This window comes from Lutzomyia longipalpis, chromosome 2, assembly GCF_024334085.1.
Source record: "Lutzomyia longipalpis isolate SR_M1_2022 chromosome 2, ASM2433408v1".
In the NCBI taxonomy this organism is placed as follows: Eukaryota; Metazoa; Arthropoda; class Insecta; order Diptera; family Psychodidae; genus Lutzomyia; species Lutzomyia longipalpis.
Genome location: NC_074708.1, coordinates 35,420,264 through 35,436,308, shown reverse-complemented (window position 1 = coordinate 35,436,308; position 16,045 = coordinate 35,420,264). Strand labels below are relative to the sequence as shown.

General features: G+C 37.0%; 3 protein-coding genes across 3 annotated transcripts in view; 2 read left to right on the top strand and 1 right to left on the bottom strand.

Annotated features, from left to right (window-relative positions):
- Positions 1–6,385, bottom strand: part of LOC129790192 (netrin-B) — a 55,075-nt gene extending 48,690 nt beyond the window's left edge. Inside the window, exon 1 of the mRNA XM_055827573.1 lies at positions 4,821–6,385. Coding sequence (XP_055683548.1) covers positions 4,821–5,985 — 1,165 coding nt within the window. The 5' untranslated portion in view covers positions 5,986–6,385. The remainder of the gene's footprint in view (positions 1–4,820) is intronic.
- A 3,804-nt stretch (positions 6,386–10,189) lies between these two features.
- Positions 10,190–13,964, top strand: LOC129790178 (uncharacterized). Its single transcript, XM_055827552.1, has 3 exons — positions 10,190–10,487; positions 10,581–11,592; positions 12,730–13,964. Exons 1-3 carry the CDS (start codon positions 10,402–10,404, stop codon positions 13,828–13,830), a joined length of 2,199 nt encoding a protein of 732 aa, XP_055683527.1. The 5' UTR covers positions 10,190–10,401; the 3' UTR covers positions 13,831–13,964.
- A 614-nt stretch (positions 13,965–14,578) lies between these two features.
- On the top strand, positions 14,579–15,218 carry LOC129790407 (mediator of RNA polymerase II transcription subunit 10). Its single transcript, XM_055827894.1, has 2 exons — positions 14,579–14,793; positions 14,868–15,218. Exons 1-2 carry the CDS (start codon positions 14,666–14,668, stop codon positions 15,139–15,141), a joined length of 402 nt encoding a protein of 133 aa, XP_055683869.1. The 5' UTR covers positions 14,579–14,665; the 3' UTR covers positions 15,142–15,218.
- Positions 15,219–16,045: the final 827 nt, after the last annotated feature.

Genomic DNA, 16,045 nt, shown 5'->3' with positions numbered 1-16,045 from the left:
AAAACATAAACTAATGAAAGAGGTTAGGTAATGATAATATTTCAAAAATAATGAACAAAAGGAAATTACAGAAAAACTTAACAGAGTTTCTAAAAGGATAGTACAATGATAAGTTAAATAGATTTTTCAAACGACCTTACAGTCAAGAGAAAAGAATACGGAAATTTAATACTTTCCAGCAACGTTTCGATTAATTTATTATCATTATCAGACCCTATCGTTCAAAGAAAATGATTTGGAAAATACAAAAAAAAAAATCTACTCACTTCAGAGCATAGAAGATTTTTTTTTGTATTCTCTGACAAAATTGTAATTTTCAAAATTGTTCTCTTTGTACATAAAATAGAGCCTGATGATAGCTACAAAGTCAAAACGTTGCTGAAAGCATAGAAGCAACATAATTTTAATTCCTATGGCTCAAAAGTAGTTGAAATATTCCAGAATTGGATCAACTGGACGCAGATTTTTATCAAAAAATTTCCTCCCACAACCTAACTTTACTGACAATTCCAATATTTAGCGGTGCCATGTAAGTGAAATATCAACAAATTTGATTCCTAAAGGTAGATGCAGCAAAACAAGATAAATCACATTAAACTCATTAACAATAACGCTGTAAGCTATCGGTAGAAATGAGAAATGATGGATAAATCGTGGAAAATTCAACATTGAACCTTCCTGTATAATGCAGTTGTTATTTTGTTGCCCTAAAGATACATTTTCTACATTTTAATTATCTCTGTAATAATGAACAATAACCAAAATAGTAATTAACTCTATTGTATTCCCTTATTGTTGGTAGGTAGGTACCTATATAGTTTCTACAAATATAATAGATTTATTTTAAAAGATAAAATTTATTTAAAAAAAAATACAATGTCGATATCTTTCTTTGCGAATTGCACAGAAAATATTGAATTCTTGGCCTCACAAGTAGATAGATTTATTTTAAATCCTGTGAGATTATTTAAGATTTATGAATGTAAATTAAAATTATTAAAATTAAAATTTAGAAATCATAAACACACACTTTTCTTCATCAATAAATTATTACAATATTAGATGTCTAAATGAAAAGCCATGAGAGGGAGATGAATTACAATGATTAACATATAAGTCTAAACTATTAAACTGCCATTAATTCCAGTCATTAATCATATTGGTACATTGGGCATTTTAGCAAACTAATCGTCAAGATACATCTGTGTTGAGGAACGAAGGGAAATTGTTATTTTACTAAAAGTCTCCGCCATGGTGGTCATATAGTGTGGTTACAGTGGTATGGGGGCCGACTGAAAATTACTTGTTGATGATGATAGAGTGAGAATCACTTCGTCCGCAAGAATTTTGATCCTGGAAATTGAATTAAAATAACCCACTGCCTGAGGGTGTAATATACTTGGGTTTGTATGTTGCTCCTGCGATATCTTAATGCCATTAAATGTATGGTCGATACAGGAGGATGCGAGGACAAGTGATGTGATATGACACACCATCTCACCACAATCACTTCTCTTTAGGAAAACCACTTCGTACACTCTTAATGATATTAACTTCTACATCATCCCCACATGTATCTTTGCAATTTCTCTTACGATCAAGCCCCGTAACCTCCAAAGGTAAGATGTGTGGGTAATTTAGTTTGTCTCACCGTATAAAGGCTCACACATGATGTCAGGTCTTTTTAAATGTAATTTTCCAAGTATCTGTGAGTACACTTTTTCAAGAAAAATGTCAATTTTAGATCACTTGGGGAGGCACTTTATAAATATCAAGAAATCATCAACCTATGTACATTTATGGGTATCTTATAAGGCACTTTGGATGCCTTTCGGTGTAGGATTCAATCCCCTTGAGATCGAGTTACTCAATTTAGAGCACAATAGTAGTAAATTTTGTAGTGTAGAGTCAACATAATATTATGAAGAAATTCAGGCAATTTATCAAAATAAACATTTATGCGAAAAAGTATATAGGTAATATAGGGAGAATCGGACATACATAATATAGATTATTGGATTGAATACAAGGAAGGGGAGATTTCTTTAGACATTTGAGTGCATATCGCGCATGAGGTGGAGAGACAGAGTCATTCATGGAAATAAAAATAAATTGCAATATTGACTGAATGCAAACAATTGACTACAAAATTATAGCACACGACCCTAACGGCTATTCAATTAGAAATCAATGAATTACCTTCTCCGGTGAAGCTGTCTTCCCGGCAACAGTGGAGAGATGGCGAAAGAAAAGCATGTGAAGGAGAAAAGGCTCAGGAGGAAGGTATCGCAAGAAGAAACGTGTGCTGGTCAATTGAATGTCTTATGTGTACATTATGTATAGCAATATTTTATAAAAGAAACTGAATTATACTGGCTATATTATTTCCTCTCTTCGCTATTCACCCCAAAGACAAACCCGACAATGGAAGATGGAAAAATGGACCACCAGAGAATTTCCGCGAGTCATTCAATTTCACAGTGAAATTCATTCTGTTCCTTCTTCCACATTTTTTTCTCTCCTTCTTCATTGCTTCAATGTTTCACGAGAAAGTTGTCTTTAATTGAAATAATGCCTTTAAATTAAAAAAAAAAACGAACTGAACAATAAGTTTAGAGTAAATTTGTAAATAATTATTTTGCGCAAGAGAAAGCAATTGCAAATAAAGTTTTTCTCTGCATCCACCAACACTTTGTGGTTTTTTATTGGAAAATTATGCTTGACAACAGACGAGGTATTTGTCGTGATAAGGTTGTTGTAAAAATCGTGTTAAAATAATTAATGTTTTTCTTTGATTTTTAGTTTTTTAAGGACATTGAAGACATCTTAAAGTATACTTAAAAGAAATATTATTTTCCCAATTTTAGAAAAATTTCTACATCTTCTACATACACAGGGCTATATACATTGTTTTAGCTACATACATAATGTATTACGGTTTCAAGAACTTATTTACAAGCAGATGGATTTATCGTAATGTAAAGATTTGGATCCACAAAATATAAATCACATACTTTTTCAACGTTTCTATACGCCCTCCTGTACCCTCGCCGAAACCTACATTAAAGTAAATCCCTTTGTTGTGTTTATTTGCTCCTGACAATGTCCCTGACAGTCACACAAAAATCAAATGGTCATATTTTCCTCACATGAGAGAGCAAAATGTCGAAAAATCTCTGCACAAGATTGGATCGCAACATTCGACATTTTTTTTTCAACCCGCACCCAATTCCGCATCATTCTCCCCGAAACGGTGAAATTTCATTAATCACAAACACAAGCTCCCGTAGAAATTACCCCCTTGAATTCTTTAAAAGGCCTCTGGCAAAATTTCTTTGCTGTCGCTGGGAAATTGTATATGTATCCTCCGCTATGAGAGGGAAATTTTTATTTTAATTGGGGAAATGCGAGGGTGTGAGACAGAAGAGCGCAGAGAGACGTGAAAAATTAAAAAATAATGATGAATATTCAGTTTTTTTTTTGAGGATGTGTTTTAGAGTTCATTTATTATAATAATTTTTAATTTATACCTGTTTCGTTTTTTTTTTTTTTGGAAAATCTTTTAATAACTTATGCTTGAAGGAAGCTATTTTCATTTAAAATGAATCAGTTTTCATTGGAAATTGAAAGCCTTAACTCACTGAAAAGCTTTGGTGTTTCTTGGAAAATCTCGTGTCTAATTTCTTTTATAGGGGATGATGGGGAAAATGTTATATTTTTAAAGAAAGAAAAATTATTAATATTTCGGCTTTTATTGTATTTAAAAAATTTTAATCCTCAAAGCTATATTGATCTCTGAACTACCAAGTTTGGCAATATTTTTCTGCATTTTTTGGATCGAATTGCATTTTCAGACAGAGTAACAAATTGCTAAATCCGGGTTTAATTCAAAACTCTCAGAAAAATTTTTCGAGCTTATCTGGTGGAACACTGATAGTTTAATGAGCAATGTAATCGTTTCATAAGCACCATGATACATAAAGAATCATAACTACAATAACAGGTAGGTATATTAAACCCCAGATTTATCCAGATTTTAGCCGTGTTTCTTTTTTTTTTAAATCTCGCCTTTTTTGTTTAAATTGTCGACAAAAGCCATTTTTTTAAACGAAATTCTTGAAATTTTGCATAAGAAAATTCTAAAATTCTTCCTTAAATTGATTTCATTCGATTTTCATGAAAATTAAAAATTTCTATGTCATTTTATGCTGAAAGTCAACAAAGAAAAATTGCCGAGTAAACTAAATGCAGTACAATGGGCAAGTCTGAGTTAATTTTGCCCGCAACTACCTTTTGGGTTTCTTATTTTTTTTTATATTGAAAATTATGCCCATAAATTCTACCTATATTTCATTCCTTTATTGCATTATATATTTTCTCTCAATATGGTCACACTTCTTGTGAAACCTTCATGGCAAAAATGCAGTGTATCCTCAAAGGTGTTTGAAATTGTGCATTCTCTTTCCCATTTTAGTCAAATAAAAAGTATTTTGTTGGGCGATATTTTGTCTGGGTTGTCTCCTCTACTACGTATATACCTGAGGAGCCCCGTACCACCTCTCCTGTGGCATTAAGTAAAATTTGTCGTGAGAGGATCTTTTTTTGGGTTCTTTTGTGTGATGCATTTTTTCGACACCGACTGGCAATTTTTTTTTCCCACAATATCTCGTGTTCCGTGCAAGGTTCCGTGGGAGGAATGTGAACCAATATGGGTTTTAAGGGATGTATCAAATTATCTCATTCCTCTGCACGTTGTACTTTCAAATTGGAGTCGCGGGGGTCAATTAGAGATTTTGGACAATTGGCAGATAAGCACTTACCTTTGCACTCGTTGGCATCACGCTGTGTTGCCCTTCCCCACGGTCTGTCATAGTAAAAGGGTTTGCATCGCTCGCAATCTCGTCCCATGGTGTTGTGCTTGCAGTCACAAGCCAATTGGCCATCGCGGGCAATTGGTAGACATTTGGAAGCATGCCCATTGCACTTGCATCGACCACCTACGGCAAAGTCTGACACGGCATAATGGTGTGTTGCAATGCTTGTTGCCGTAGATGTTGATGCGGAAATACTTTCTATGGCATTGGCTCCATGTACATCATCGCGGAACTTACTGACTTGCTGTGGGCCAATCAGGAGGAACTCATCCACATTGTCTTGGGGCATTTGGATGCGATTGAAAATCACCCGAACATCGGTAGCTGTTGCCCAATCTTGCAGCACGGGGGATGATTCGTAATCTGATGCTGATGGTCGACCTTCGAGGATACTAAAAGCAATCCTGGCTCCTTGATTGCCGACGCTATCTCCTGAATGGCGATGTGCATCCGTGCATCGGGCCTCTTGTTCATTAACCTTGGTGATTGTTGCTCTATTTGGTCGTCCATACACCTTTCGACATTGTGAACTATAAAACTGAAAGGGTTGCCAGGTTTTCCCATAGTCAGAACTCTTGTAGAATGCCATGGAGTCGGGTTTAACAGATCTCGGGCAAAATTGGATGCTGATGTACGTTAATTCGTATTTTTTCCCCAAGGAGAGAGTCAGTGTAACATTATCGAGTTGTCCAGGAGGTGTAGCTGGTAGAGATTCAGAACGCCAGCAAGTTAAGTTGTTGGGATTATTGAGATCGGTTAGGGCAGTTGGTGGGAATCTTCGTTTGGGATTGGTGTCATCACAAATCTGGCAAGTTGTGGTTGTCCCCGAAGGTGTTGCACTGTTGCTGGATACTGGACTAAGGGGTTCACTGAGTTCACAATACCGTGACGGACCTCGCTGTCCACACGTGCTGGATGCGGTCATTGGTGTACCAAAAGCAGCATTCACAAAGTCCGGCACACACCGCCTCGCACGGTCATCATCGTAGCAAGGATCAGTAGGTGGTTGGGCAGCAAACATCTTCATGTAGATGTCCGATGGAATTGCATTGCACTTCTGCACACCAGTTGCAACAATTGCGAGCACAATCAAACACTCTCTAATATGCATCGTTCTATTCTCACTTGCACAATTCTTATCTATTCTTATCTTCTTCTTTCCTCTTGAACGCTATTTTACCAGCATCCACCAAAACATCCACTTAAACCCCCATTTCACCACAGCCTGGGGAAGTTTTTTTTAACGGTCGCAAAAAAATTCAAATTGTCTCACAGGTTCCACTTATTAATTCAGAATTATTTGCTGGTGCCTCGCAGAGCGACAGAATGTCTACACGCGCCAAAAAAAGAGCAAGATTAGATTGCTTGAAGTCCAGAACACACGACACCCAAAACACTGGTGGTCACGGGAAAGCCGGCGAGGCAGAGACCCTAGAACTCACTTCCACGGCGGATAGAATACGACTGACTCGACAGCACGAAAATAATCAACTGGAGGAGGGAACAAGCGGTGTAGCAGCCACTCTCGGCGCATCTGTGCTTCGTCCACGAGAGAAGTCGCAGCGGAGTTGGCGCATTCCGTTCAAGAATAGCACAAGGTATGGGATGAGGTTTTGCTTTTAACTAACTAAAGGAGGAAAGGTAAGGTCGTATACATATTTAATTTGTAAATTTCACTCTATAAAATGAATTTTTAAATCTAGATTTTTTTTGGATCAATGTCAATTCAAAAGAATTTTCTTATTAGCGAAAGATAAAAAATTTTCTTATCAATTCAGTTTTGTTTTCTTAAGAACTCTAGCGCAATTTATTTTTTTATCGACTTGAAATGAGCTTTGTCATTAATATATAAGTAAAATAAAAATATATAAATATATAGGTAATTGTTTTTAAATCAATTTTTCTGAATTTTCTTAAATTACCCCTAAAAAATATCTTGAGTTTTTGAAAAATGCGCTAATAGACAAAAAAAAATATCTCGCATTATGTAATGTACATAATAATAATTTGAATAAGATAAATAAAGTGCACAATATAGGACGCTAGGGAGGCTCAGCTTACACACTAAAAATAATTTTATTAATTTTGCTGCTGTTGTGTTGATTTACCTTGATGATTGTGCATGGAATAGAAGAACGAATGTGAGTTGCGTGAGTCTGCGTGAATGTGAATGAATGCTTGTACCTTGTGTTGATTCGTATGAAATGGAAGAATGATTCTGATTAGTTGAATGTACCGTGCGTGAATGAAGGCGTGACTGTATTGTGGTACCTTGATGGCGTCGTGTATGAAAGAGAAGAATAATTGTGATTATATAAATTATCTGGGTCGACGTGACCGGATTTCTTGTTGTTTAATGGTTGCTCGATGGTACGATTGATGACTGAATGAATGTATGAATGTTGCACGATTGATTGTATGAATGCACTGTGTTTGAATTGATGAAATGAATGAATGCACTATTTACTATTAACTAATTTAATAATTTAAATGCAAATATAAAGAATAAGTTATAAAATTCAGTAAAATTGGTGAGCGCACAAAGACGACATGTGACGTCTATGAATTCTGTGTGCAACTGAGAAGTTGCCGATGATGGCGCTGCTGTGTAGTAAGAAGTTACGGAAACAGCTGCTAAATTTCCCTTAAATGTAGGTCTACATTAATGGGAAATTTTGTCTTTTTTAAACGTAAGATCGGTGAATTTCTTTCAGAGTTAAATTAAAACGAACAATTTAGTTCTTATATTGAATTTAGTAATAAAAAAAATTAGATTTTTGTGCCTTATGGCCAAATGGCTTCAAAATCAAATGAAATTTAGTTGGGAATAAAAAAATCGGTTTTCTCGTAAACTTGAATAAAAATCATTTCTCTAAAATAGTAACAGAAAAAAACCTTAAAACCCTTAAAGCATAAAATGTTGAAGATAAAAAAATACAATAAATGCTTATTTCGTATTTTTTAATAAAATTTTTTTTAGTGTGTTGAAAAAAACCCTAACATTATAAATCTTAACGCTAATAATTTTTCTTCGCTTTTTATCTCAATACTTTTTGTTCTAATTTGAATTCAAATATTTTCATAAAAAAAAATAATAAATTTTCAGTTTTGTATGGGAGTTACGATTTATGTCCCTTCTTTTCTCACTTTGATTTCATTTGTCGATGAATGTGTATAATAAAGGAAAACAGCAACAAACAGCAGGAGACGAAATGGACGAACTGGCAAATATTGTGGTCTGCAGTTGACTTTCCTCCTTGTCCACAGATTCACGGCAATTTGAACCCTGAGAACGTTGTGAGAACGATCAGTGGCACAAACCCGCTGTGTCGCAAAGACGAATCATACAAAAAAACCGAGATCATCCCTCACGCAGAATCCCAAAATTGATGACGCCAATTTATTTAGCAACAACTTGTATAATAAATTTTTCATTTTTTTTTCCTTGACTTTCTTCAGGAATCTGTGAGGTCACTTTGTTAACAAACACCCCTACTCTGTGGGAAACCTCCCATGCACCCAGCATGCCTCCCTGGCGCGAAAGCAAGCGTGAAAGTGTGATTCCGGAGATGTGCCTGCCCATGAATAAATAAACCGTGTGGCATTTTTCCATCATTAACACCATAATCATCTCCCATGAATTTTACTGAAAGGGATGCGTATTCTAATCACGTTTTTTTTTTCTAGAGCGCGGTGGGTCTTTTTCTCGCTTTATCTTCTTCGTAATTGACTCTTCTCACTCACTGGGATGAACGGAAGCGTTTTATTAGGAATCAAAGTTGAGCAGCTCGACAGACTTGAATTAATAATCCGTCTACGTAATGATCAAACACGATGTGTTTTCTCACCTTGTTTGACCGCCGAAAATTACTCATCTACTTTTTTCCCCTATACTCTTATGATTCTTCTACTTCTTCTATACATAAATGTACATATGTATATAGGAGATATGTACCGGAAATTGGGAAAATCAGAGCATTCATTTGGCAATTCTTCAAGATTTATATATTTTGGGAATAGGAATTTTTCTTTTGAGATCTCGAGTTTACGGTAAGTTTGTATTCTATATAAAGCATATGTTTTTGTTTGTCGTACTTATAACTTTGTTTATGTTCCGAATAACAGTGACTAATCTTCTTTTTCTAATTAAAAAAATGAAAAAAAGCTAAATAGAAATAAGACGTTGAGTTTGATTCAAAGAATTGAGTTAAATAATACTTTATGTAATAATGATTTTATTTCATTAAATTACAAAATACAAAAATACATTTAAAAAAAACTCTTCTAGAATTTAAAAAAAAAAGAAATAAATATTAAGGACAACAAAATAAGACAACACAAATAACAATCACAAGACATATTTTTAAGAAAAGAAAATATGTAGTATTAATCACCCAAAGTTTTTAATTTTTAATTAAATCAATCCCTGGAATCAGTACTCAATTCATTCACAATTTTTACTTTGAAAACGGAAGAGTGAAGCGTTTATTGTAAAATCTGAGACTTTCAGCAATACTTTTGAGATATCTCTGCTCAATTCAATGAGGCTCATTTTGTCGATTTAATTTGCTATATTTTTTTTTCATAGTTAATTGAGGGTATCAGCAATCTATTGATTTTGACTGACCGTTTGCTTGAAGTATTGAGACCAAATCGTTTAATCGCATTGCCAAATCGTGGCTCAAAGTCTAACCTCGTCGTTTTTTTAAGAGTAAATTTCTTCTGTTCCAGGCTCTGCTCTCCCGGCTCTCCCTTTGCTTCTCTTGCTAGCCAATTTTGATTGAGATATTGTTGACTATCGGAGGAGTCAAAAAATTGAGCTTTTATGAAATTTTCTGATTCTGCTACTCAGATTTCAATAAATTAGGTTTTTTTTTTAGAATTTTTGGTTATTCTGTGCTGCAGAAAAATTCCTTTCTTTTGGAAAATTATTGGGAAGTTTTCTGCAATTTTTATCCTGATTTATCTTCTTTATAATGTAAATGATTCTTTCATGATTGTTGGAGTTAGCAAAAGCAGGTGAGTATCTTGCACATTTTTGAGACTTTTAAGAATCCACAATATCTAAAAGACTCGGTCATCTTCGCGAAATAAAATGAATTTATTTATATTTTAATTTTACATCTCTTTATTTTATTTTTAATCTCTTTTTACCTTTTTGTAACTAAAACAATCGTTTTTTTCCGTTTCACATTTCAAAAGACCAAATCATGAAACATCTTTGAAATATTCTTTAACGTTTTTTAACCCTTTCGTGCCCTATGTGGCTATATTGGAAGGTTTTGAAATGGTCATGCCAATCGACGCAGCGTCGCATCCTGATCGCAAAAAAGTACTTTCGGTCTGAAAATTCGCTGGAAAACGAAATAAAATTGCGAAAAGCCTCTTGCAATTTATGGTATGTTTCATCATTTTTATGTTTCTTCAGAAGAAAAGACGTCCGGCTCAGCAATCATAAAAAAAAGAAGAAGAAGAAGGAGGTTATTTTGATTTTCTTTTCTGTGAAAAATGTGTTAATTTGTGAGAAATGGCTGTGTCTTTCTGCGGAAAACGTGCACTGCTAACTCGAGCCAACTTCCATGTATGCCCCAAGAGATATGGCTACATTGTTCTGTGAGTTGAAAGCAAAATAAGACACCATTAAAACTTTGAGGTTATTGCCAAATTTTGACCTTTAAATCTTTTTATTTTCTCGAATTTTTGTAGAGTCCCGGAAATTGGGGAAGATTTGCCAGACCGGAATCCCCTGCAGAGGGAGGATGGACTACTGGAATTTGGGTCTGTGACCGTGGAGAAATGCGTGTCAGTTATTGGAAAACAAGCTGTGGATGTTGAGAAGCAGGTGAAGGAATTGGATACAAAGATTGAGACAAGGAATGAAGTAAAGGACATCTTCAGGGAAGTTATTGATCCGCTTGAACAAATTGGGGCACCATTGGAAACAACATGGGGCCTGGCGAAGACACTCTACCTGGGGAACAGTGTCCTGATGCCAACGAAAAGTTATATAACTATCCATGAAAGAGCCCGGCGGGCACGAATGGCAAAGTTCTCCAGCCCAAACATCTACAGAGCCATAAAAGAGGCCAAATTGAAGGGTAGTGAGAGTTTGACGGAGGAGCAGAAGAGGGTCATTGAGAAGTACCTTCTGGAAGGGAAGCTCAATGGCCTGGAACTGAGTGGAGACACAAAGGGACGCATGGATTATATCCTTGGGAAACTCGGGGAGGAGAGAACAAAGTTCCGGAAGAAAGTGGATATCTCCACGAAGCAATTTAATCATGTTGTTGAAGATTACAACATAATGAGGGATTTCCCTCCGGAAGTGCTGCAGATGTTTGCTAAGGATGCCACACAGCCTACTAAGGGTCCCTGGATGGTGACCCTTCATCCGCAAGTTGCAGCAAATTTCCTCGAGTATTGCCCCGACAGGACAATGCGTTGGAATGTGTGGCAGGCTCAGACAAGGAGAAATTCCAATTTTGGTGAAAAATCCCTGGAAACCAGCACGCATATTGAGGAAATTCGCTTCCTGCGTCGTGATCAGGCAAAACTCCTTGGGTACGAGAGCTTCGTTGACATGTCCATGGAGACAAAGATGGCAGGAAGTAAGGAGAATGTCACCAAAATGCTGGAAGCTCTCAGGGAGAAGGCAAAACCAGCTCAAGATAGGGAAATTGAAAGCCTCCGCGAGTATGCTAAACATTTCGGATTCAAGGTGAGTTTTTTTTACCTTAAAATTAACGTTTTTTATCCGAATTTTAGCTGTGTTTCTTTTAGACTATAAATTTTTTTTCCGGCCGGCCGCCCGGCCGTCCGTCCGGAGTTCAGGGCTAAATTGCAAGAGAACGGTAACAGATAGAGACTTGCGGTAAACGGCAATGTTTAAAAATCGACTGGAAGACATCCGATTATGAGGTCAAATCCATCCCCCACCCCTCCGTCCGCCATTTTGAATAACCTCAAAATATTGTTTTCGCTATATCTCAGCCCCTGTAATATCTAAAAATCTGAAATTTTTATATGTTGTAGGGGCCATCAAGACTTTTCCAACAATACCTCATTTTCGAAAATCGGTCAAGCCTTTTAGTCAATATGGCCGCCGCAATTTTTCATCGAAAATCGACCATAATTCGAAAACGGCTTGACCGATTTTGATTAACCCGGGCTCAAATGAAAGCTCTCAACAAACCCTGCAACTTTCTAGAACATCCGAAGTTTCAAAAGTGACCGCTAGGGGGCCAAAAATTCAAAACAAAATTTTCGATGAGTTTTCGATAAATATCTCGAAAACGCCATTATCGATTTGCTTCATTTTTTGATATATTATAGCCTACTATAACATCTATTTATAAAAAAAAAATAAAAAAAAATTATGTTGCTATTTTGAAAATATTGAGTTCTAACTTTGACATGTCATATCTCGGGTTCTACTAGTCCGATTTTGATCAACTCAAGTGCAAATGAAAGGTTTCGTGAATCCCTACAAATGTCTATAACATTGCAACTTCGAGAAATGACCGCGAGAGGCGCTAAAGTCAAAATCAAAATTTTCGAAAATTTCGAACTCGAATATTTCGAAAATGCCATTATCGATTTACTTCATATTCTAATATGTTATAGTTGAGGTTAAGACCTTTCCAACGATAGCTCAAACTCGAAAATCTATGCAGCCGTTCCCGAGATATGGCGTTTTAAAGATTTCTAGGGAGATGACTTTTCAACTTTTCCCGACTTTGCGCGTATTTAAATTAATTCGCGTTCTAGTTTTCTCTCACAAAATTGGTACACTGAAAGAAACACAGCTCCCGTAAGCTTGGTCAGCTTACCAGTACATTGGTTTTTGTCGCTCCAGGGTCAGCTTGAAGCTCACGATATCCCCTACTTCCGGCGAAAACAACTTCTCGCCATGCATAATTTTGAAGAAGAAATCATCCGGGAATACTTCCCGCTGCCCAAAGTCCTCACGGGAATGTTTGATCTGTGCGAGCGAATGTTCCACATTCAGATTGTTGAACGAACAGGCGTTGATACGTGGCATGAGGATGTTCGGTACTACGACATTGTTGATCAAGGAAAACCCGTGGCGGGATTCTATTTGGATCTCTACACGCGCGAAGATGTGAAGATGCAGACAAAGGATAACTTTGGATGGACTGTTGGTATCCGGAATCGCAGTTCCGTCACAAATACCAAACCCCTAACGGCTCTAATATTCAATTTTGCTGCTCCAATTTATGGGAAACCCAGCCTCCTGTCATTTGATGACGTTATTATGCTGTTCCAACGCATTGGCTACGCACTGCAACATCTCCTGACCACGGTGAATTATTCCGAAGTAGCTGGTGTGTCGAATATTGAGTGGGATGCTGTGGAAGTAGCTAGTACGGTTATGGCACATTTTCTCTACAATCCAGCTGTGCTGAAGAGCATCTCATCGCACTATGCCACTGAGGATCCTCTGTCGGATGCCCTGGTGAGGAGTATCCAGACATCACGTACCCACATGGCGGGCTATGATCTCTGCCAGGAGCTCTACTTATCCGCCCTGGATCTGGAGCTGTATTCAGGCAAGGAATTCTGGGTGGATGTAATGCGGGAACTCTGGCCACGCTATATGACGCTACCGCTGGAGAAGAAGGACGCTCACCCGTGCTCCTTCACCCCAATCTTCTCCGGAGACTGGGCAGCAGCCTACTTCAGCCACACTTGGTCCCGCATCATTGCCGCCGACGTCTATTCGGCCTTCCACGAGGCATCCGGCAATCCCGAAGCCCTCGCCACTGTGGGGAAACGCTTCAGGGATACCTTCCTCGCAATGGGAGGTGCTTGTGCACCAGCTGAAATTTTCAGGCGTTTTCGTGGTCGGGATCCATCCCCCAAGGCTCTCATCTCCATTTTGGGGCTCAAGAAAGCCAAGGGGAGTGAGCGCACAGATGATGGTGGGAAAAAGTAATTCATAAAGCTTCCTGTGTAATGCATTTTCGCCCATTTAATCCCCCATTCATATTGAAAAATTGTGAGTTTACCCAGTAAAAAAGGAAAAAAAAATGTTCTAATAATAAAAAAAATGTTGAAAATCGTTAAAAATTGTTATTGGGTTGTCCAATATTTATCCGGATTTCTAACCTAACATTTTTACCATTACATTCAATGGGAGTGAATGAGACAGAATCAAAATTGTACTGAATTTATGTGAATACAAGGGGATGGTATAACCTCATTTTCTGTGAAGAAAGTCACTTTTTGTTGAACAAAATGTATGAGGAATTCTCGAATCTTGCTCAATCTTGACCGATTCCCGAGAAACACTAACTTTTTTTATATTAATAATGTTATTTCGATAATGAGATAGGGATCAATCGAAAGCTAATTAAATGTACTTTCGATTGCAAGTGGAATTGTGCAAGCTGATCCCTTCTTCTGATCGGAAGAATCTGCTGCCTCACGAAAAGTACTGATTTCTCGGGGTTGGGCATCCCCCTGTGTGAATATGTGAGGTTAGAAATCCGTGTAAATATTGGAAACCGTGGAAACCAATATTTTTTCTCAAAAATCATGATTTAGCTAGTTTCCAGTGGAATTTCCGACGAAGTTTCATGGATTACTCCGTAATTATTCCACTTTCATATTTCGGACATGTCGTACGAATATCCACAACTTGTTCCCAATGCTTTATTGCAATTTTTAATGGGTTTTGTTTTGGTTTTTTGACATCTTGAAAGGAAAGTTTTCTTTACACATTTTTTTTGCAATTTTTATGAGATTTTTGTGATAACTAAGCATAAACAATGGATTGCAAGAATCCTCTGGAAAATCTTGAGACAAACTTGGAAATGTTCATTGAAAATGTTCGCCAAATTCGCATCATTGTGAGTGATTTTCAAGCACAAGGGCAGAATGTTCTCAATCAGAAGATGTAAGATTTCTTTTTATTTTTTAAAGTTTTTACTGTAAAAAATGATAATTAATCCTTGGTTATTGTTCTTCCAGACAAGGCTTGGTCACAGGACTCCAGGAGATTGATAAATTGAAGAGCCAGGTGCAAAATGTTCACGTTCCCTTTGAAGTTTTTGACTACATTGACCAAGGGAAGAATCCCCAGCTGTACACAAAGGATTGCATTGATAAGGCACGCAGTAAAAATGAAGAGGTCAAGGGGAAGATTGATGCGTACAGGAAGTTCAAAGCAAACATGGTGCTGGAGCTGCAGAAGACATTTCCCAACGAGCTGAACAAGTACCGTGCTCTTCGAGGGGATGAATAACCCAACATTTTTAGCATCATATACCTTTATTTAATATAAAACCATTAAAATAAAACAAAAATTATAAATTAAAAGAATTTTCTTTATTATTTTTTCTTTATTTTACAAAAAAATTCTCCTTGCAGCTTTTCCGGGAGTCCGGGAGTTGATTTGTTTGTGTTTTAGACGTGTATGGGTATCGTGTGTTTGTTATTCCACTAACCTCAATCATGAAACCGCGTTGGTATAGAAAGATTCTAAAAATAAAACCGTACGTTCTTATGTTTTTCCTCATTAAAACCTCTCCTGAGAACAAATAGTGTGGAAAAATGTTGTGCCCGGATGTGTGGAATCTTCCACAGCCAACGTACAATAAAGCAATAATCCGTGGCCAAAGGGATGCGTTCCGGAAGAAAGTTGCATCCGGTGGGAATTTCAGTGAATTCGTGAGTATTTTCCGCCAAAATATTTTCCCCGCCCGGCGAGAAAATTGTGGGCACTTCTGTGCGTACCCCGTGATGTACATTTTGTAGATGTATTGCGAAAAAATTAAAAATAGCCCATCTCGCCGTGGGCGTGCCATTTCGACACTTTTCCCTCCCAAAGAAAAGTTATTTAATTTTTTTTTGTGGGAAATTGCGCTTGATTTTCCTACTCTTTGCAGATAACTCTTGTGGTTCCAGGCAACTTTCCCACTCCAGAGTCTGCAGACAGTGTTCTCCTGGGCAGTGATTCCTATATTGTTCGCAAGCTACCTCTCAGTGAGCTCCTTGTGCCAGAATTCTTGGAAGCTTTCGTGAAGAAAGGTGAGAATCAGAGAAATTCATTTTTTAATACATTTTCCTGGCTAAGAACGTGAGATGTGCTTTTCCAGGAAACTTCTATGGACTATCTGTGAGGCAGGAAACGGAATCTGAGTGCTGTG

Coding starts and splice junctions, on each gene's coding strand:
- LOC129790407 (XM_055827894.1), top strand. CDS start 14,666: ATGGATTGCAAGAATCCTCTGGAAAATCTTGAGACAAACTTGGAAATG. Junction 14,794..14,867: donor AATGTTCTCAATCAGAAGAT/GTAAGATTTCTT, acceptor TTGTTCTTCCAG/ACAAGGCTTGGTCACAGGAC.
- LOC129790178 (XM_055827552.1), top strand. CDS start 10,402: ATGGCTGTGTCTTTCTGCGGAAAACGTGCACTGCTAACTCGAGCCAAC. Junction 10,488..10,580: donor AGATATGGCTACATTGTTCT/GTGAGTTGAAAG, acceptor GAATTTTTGTAG/AGTCCCGGAAATTGGGGAAG. Junction 11,593..12,729: donor CTAAACATTTCGGATTCAAG/GTGAGTTTTTTT, acceptor TTGTCGCTCCAG/GGTCAGCTTGAAGCTCACGA.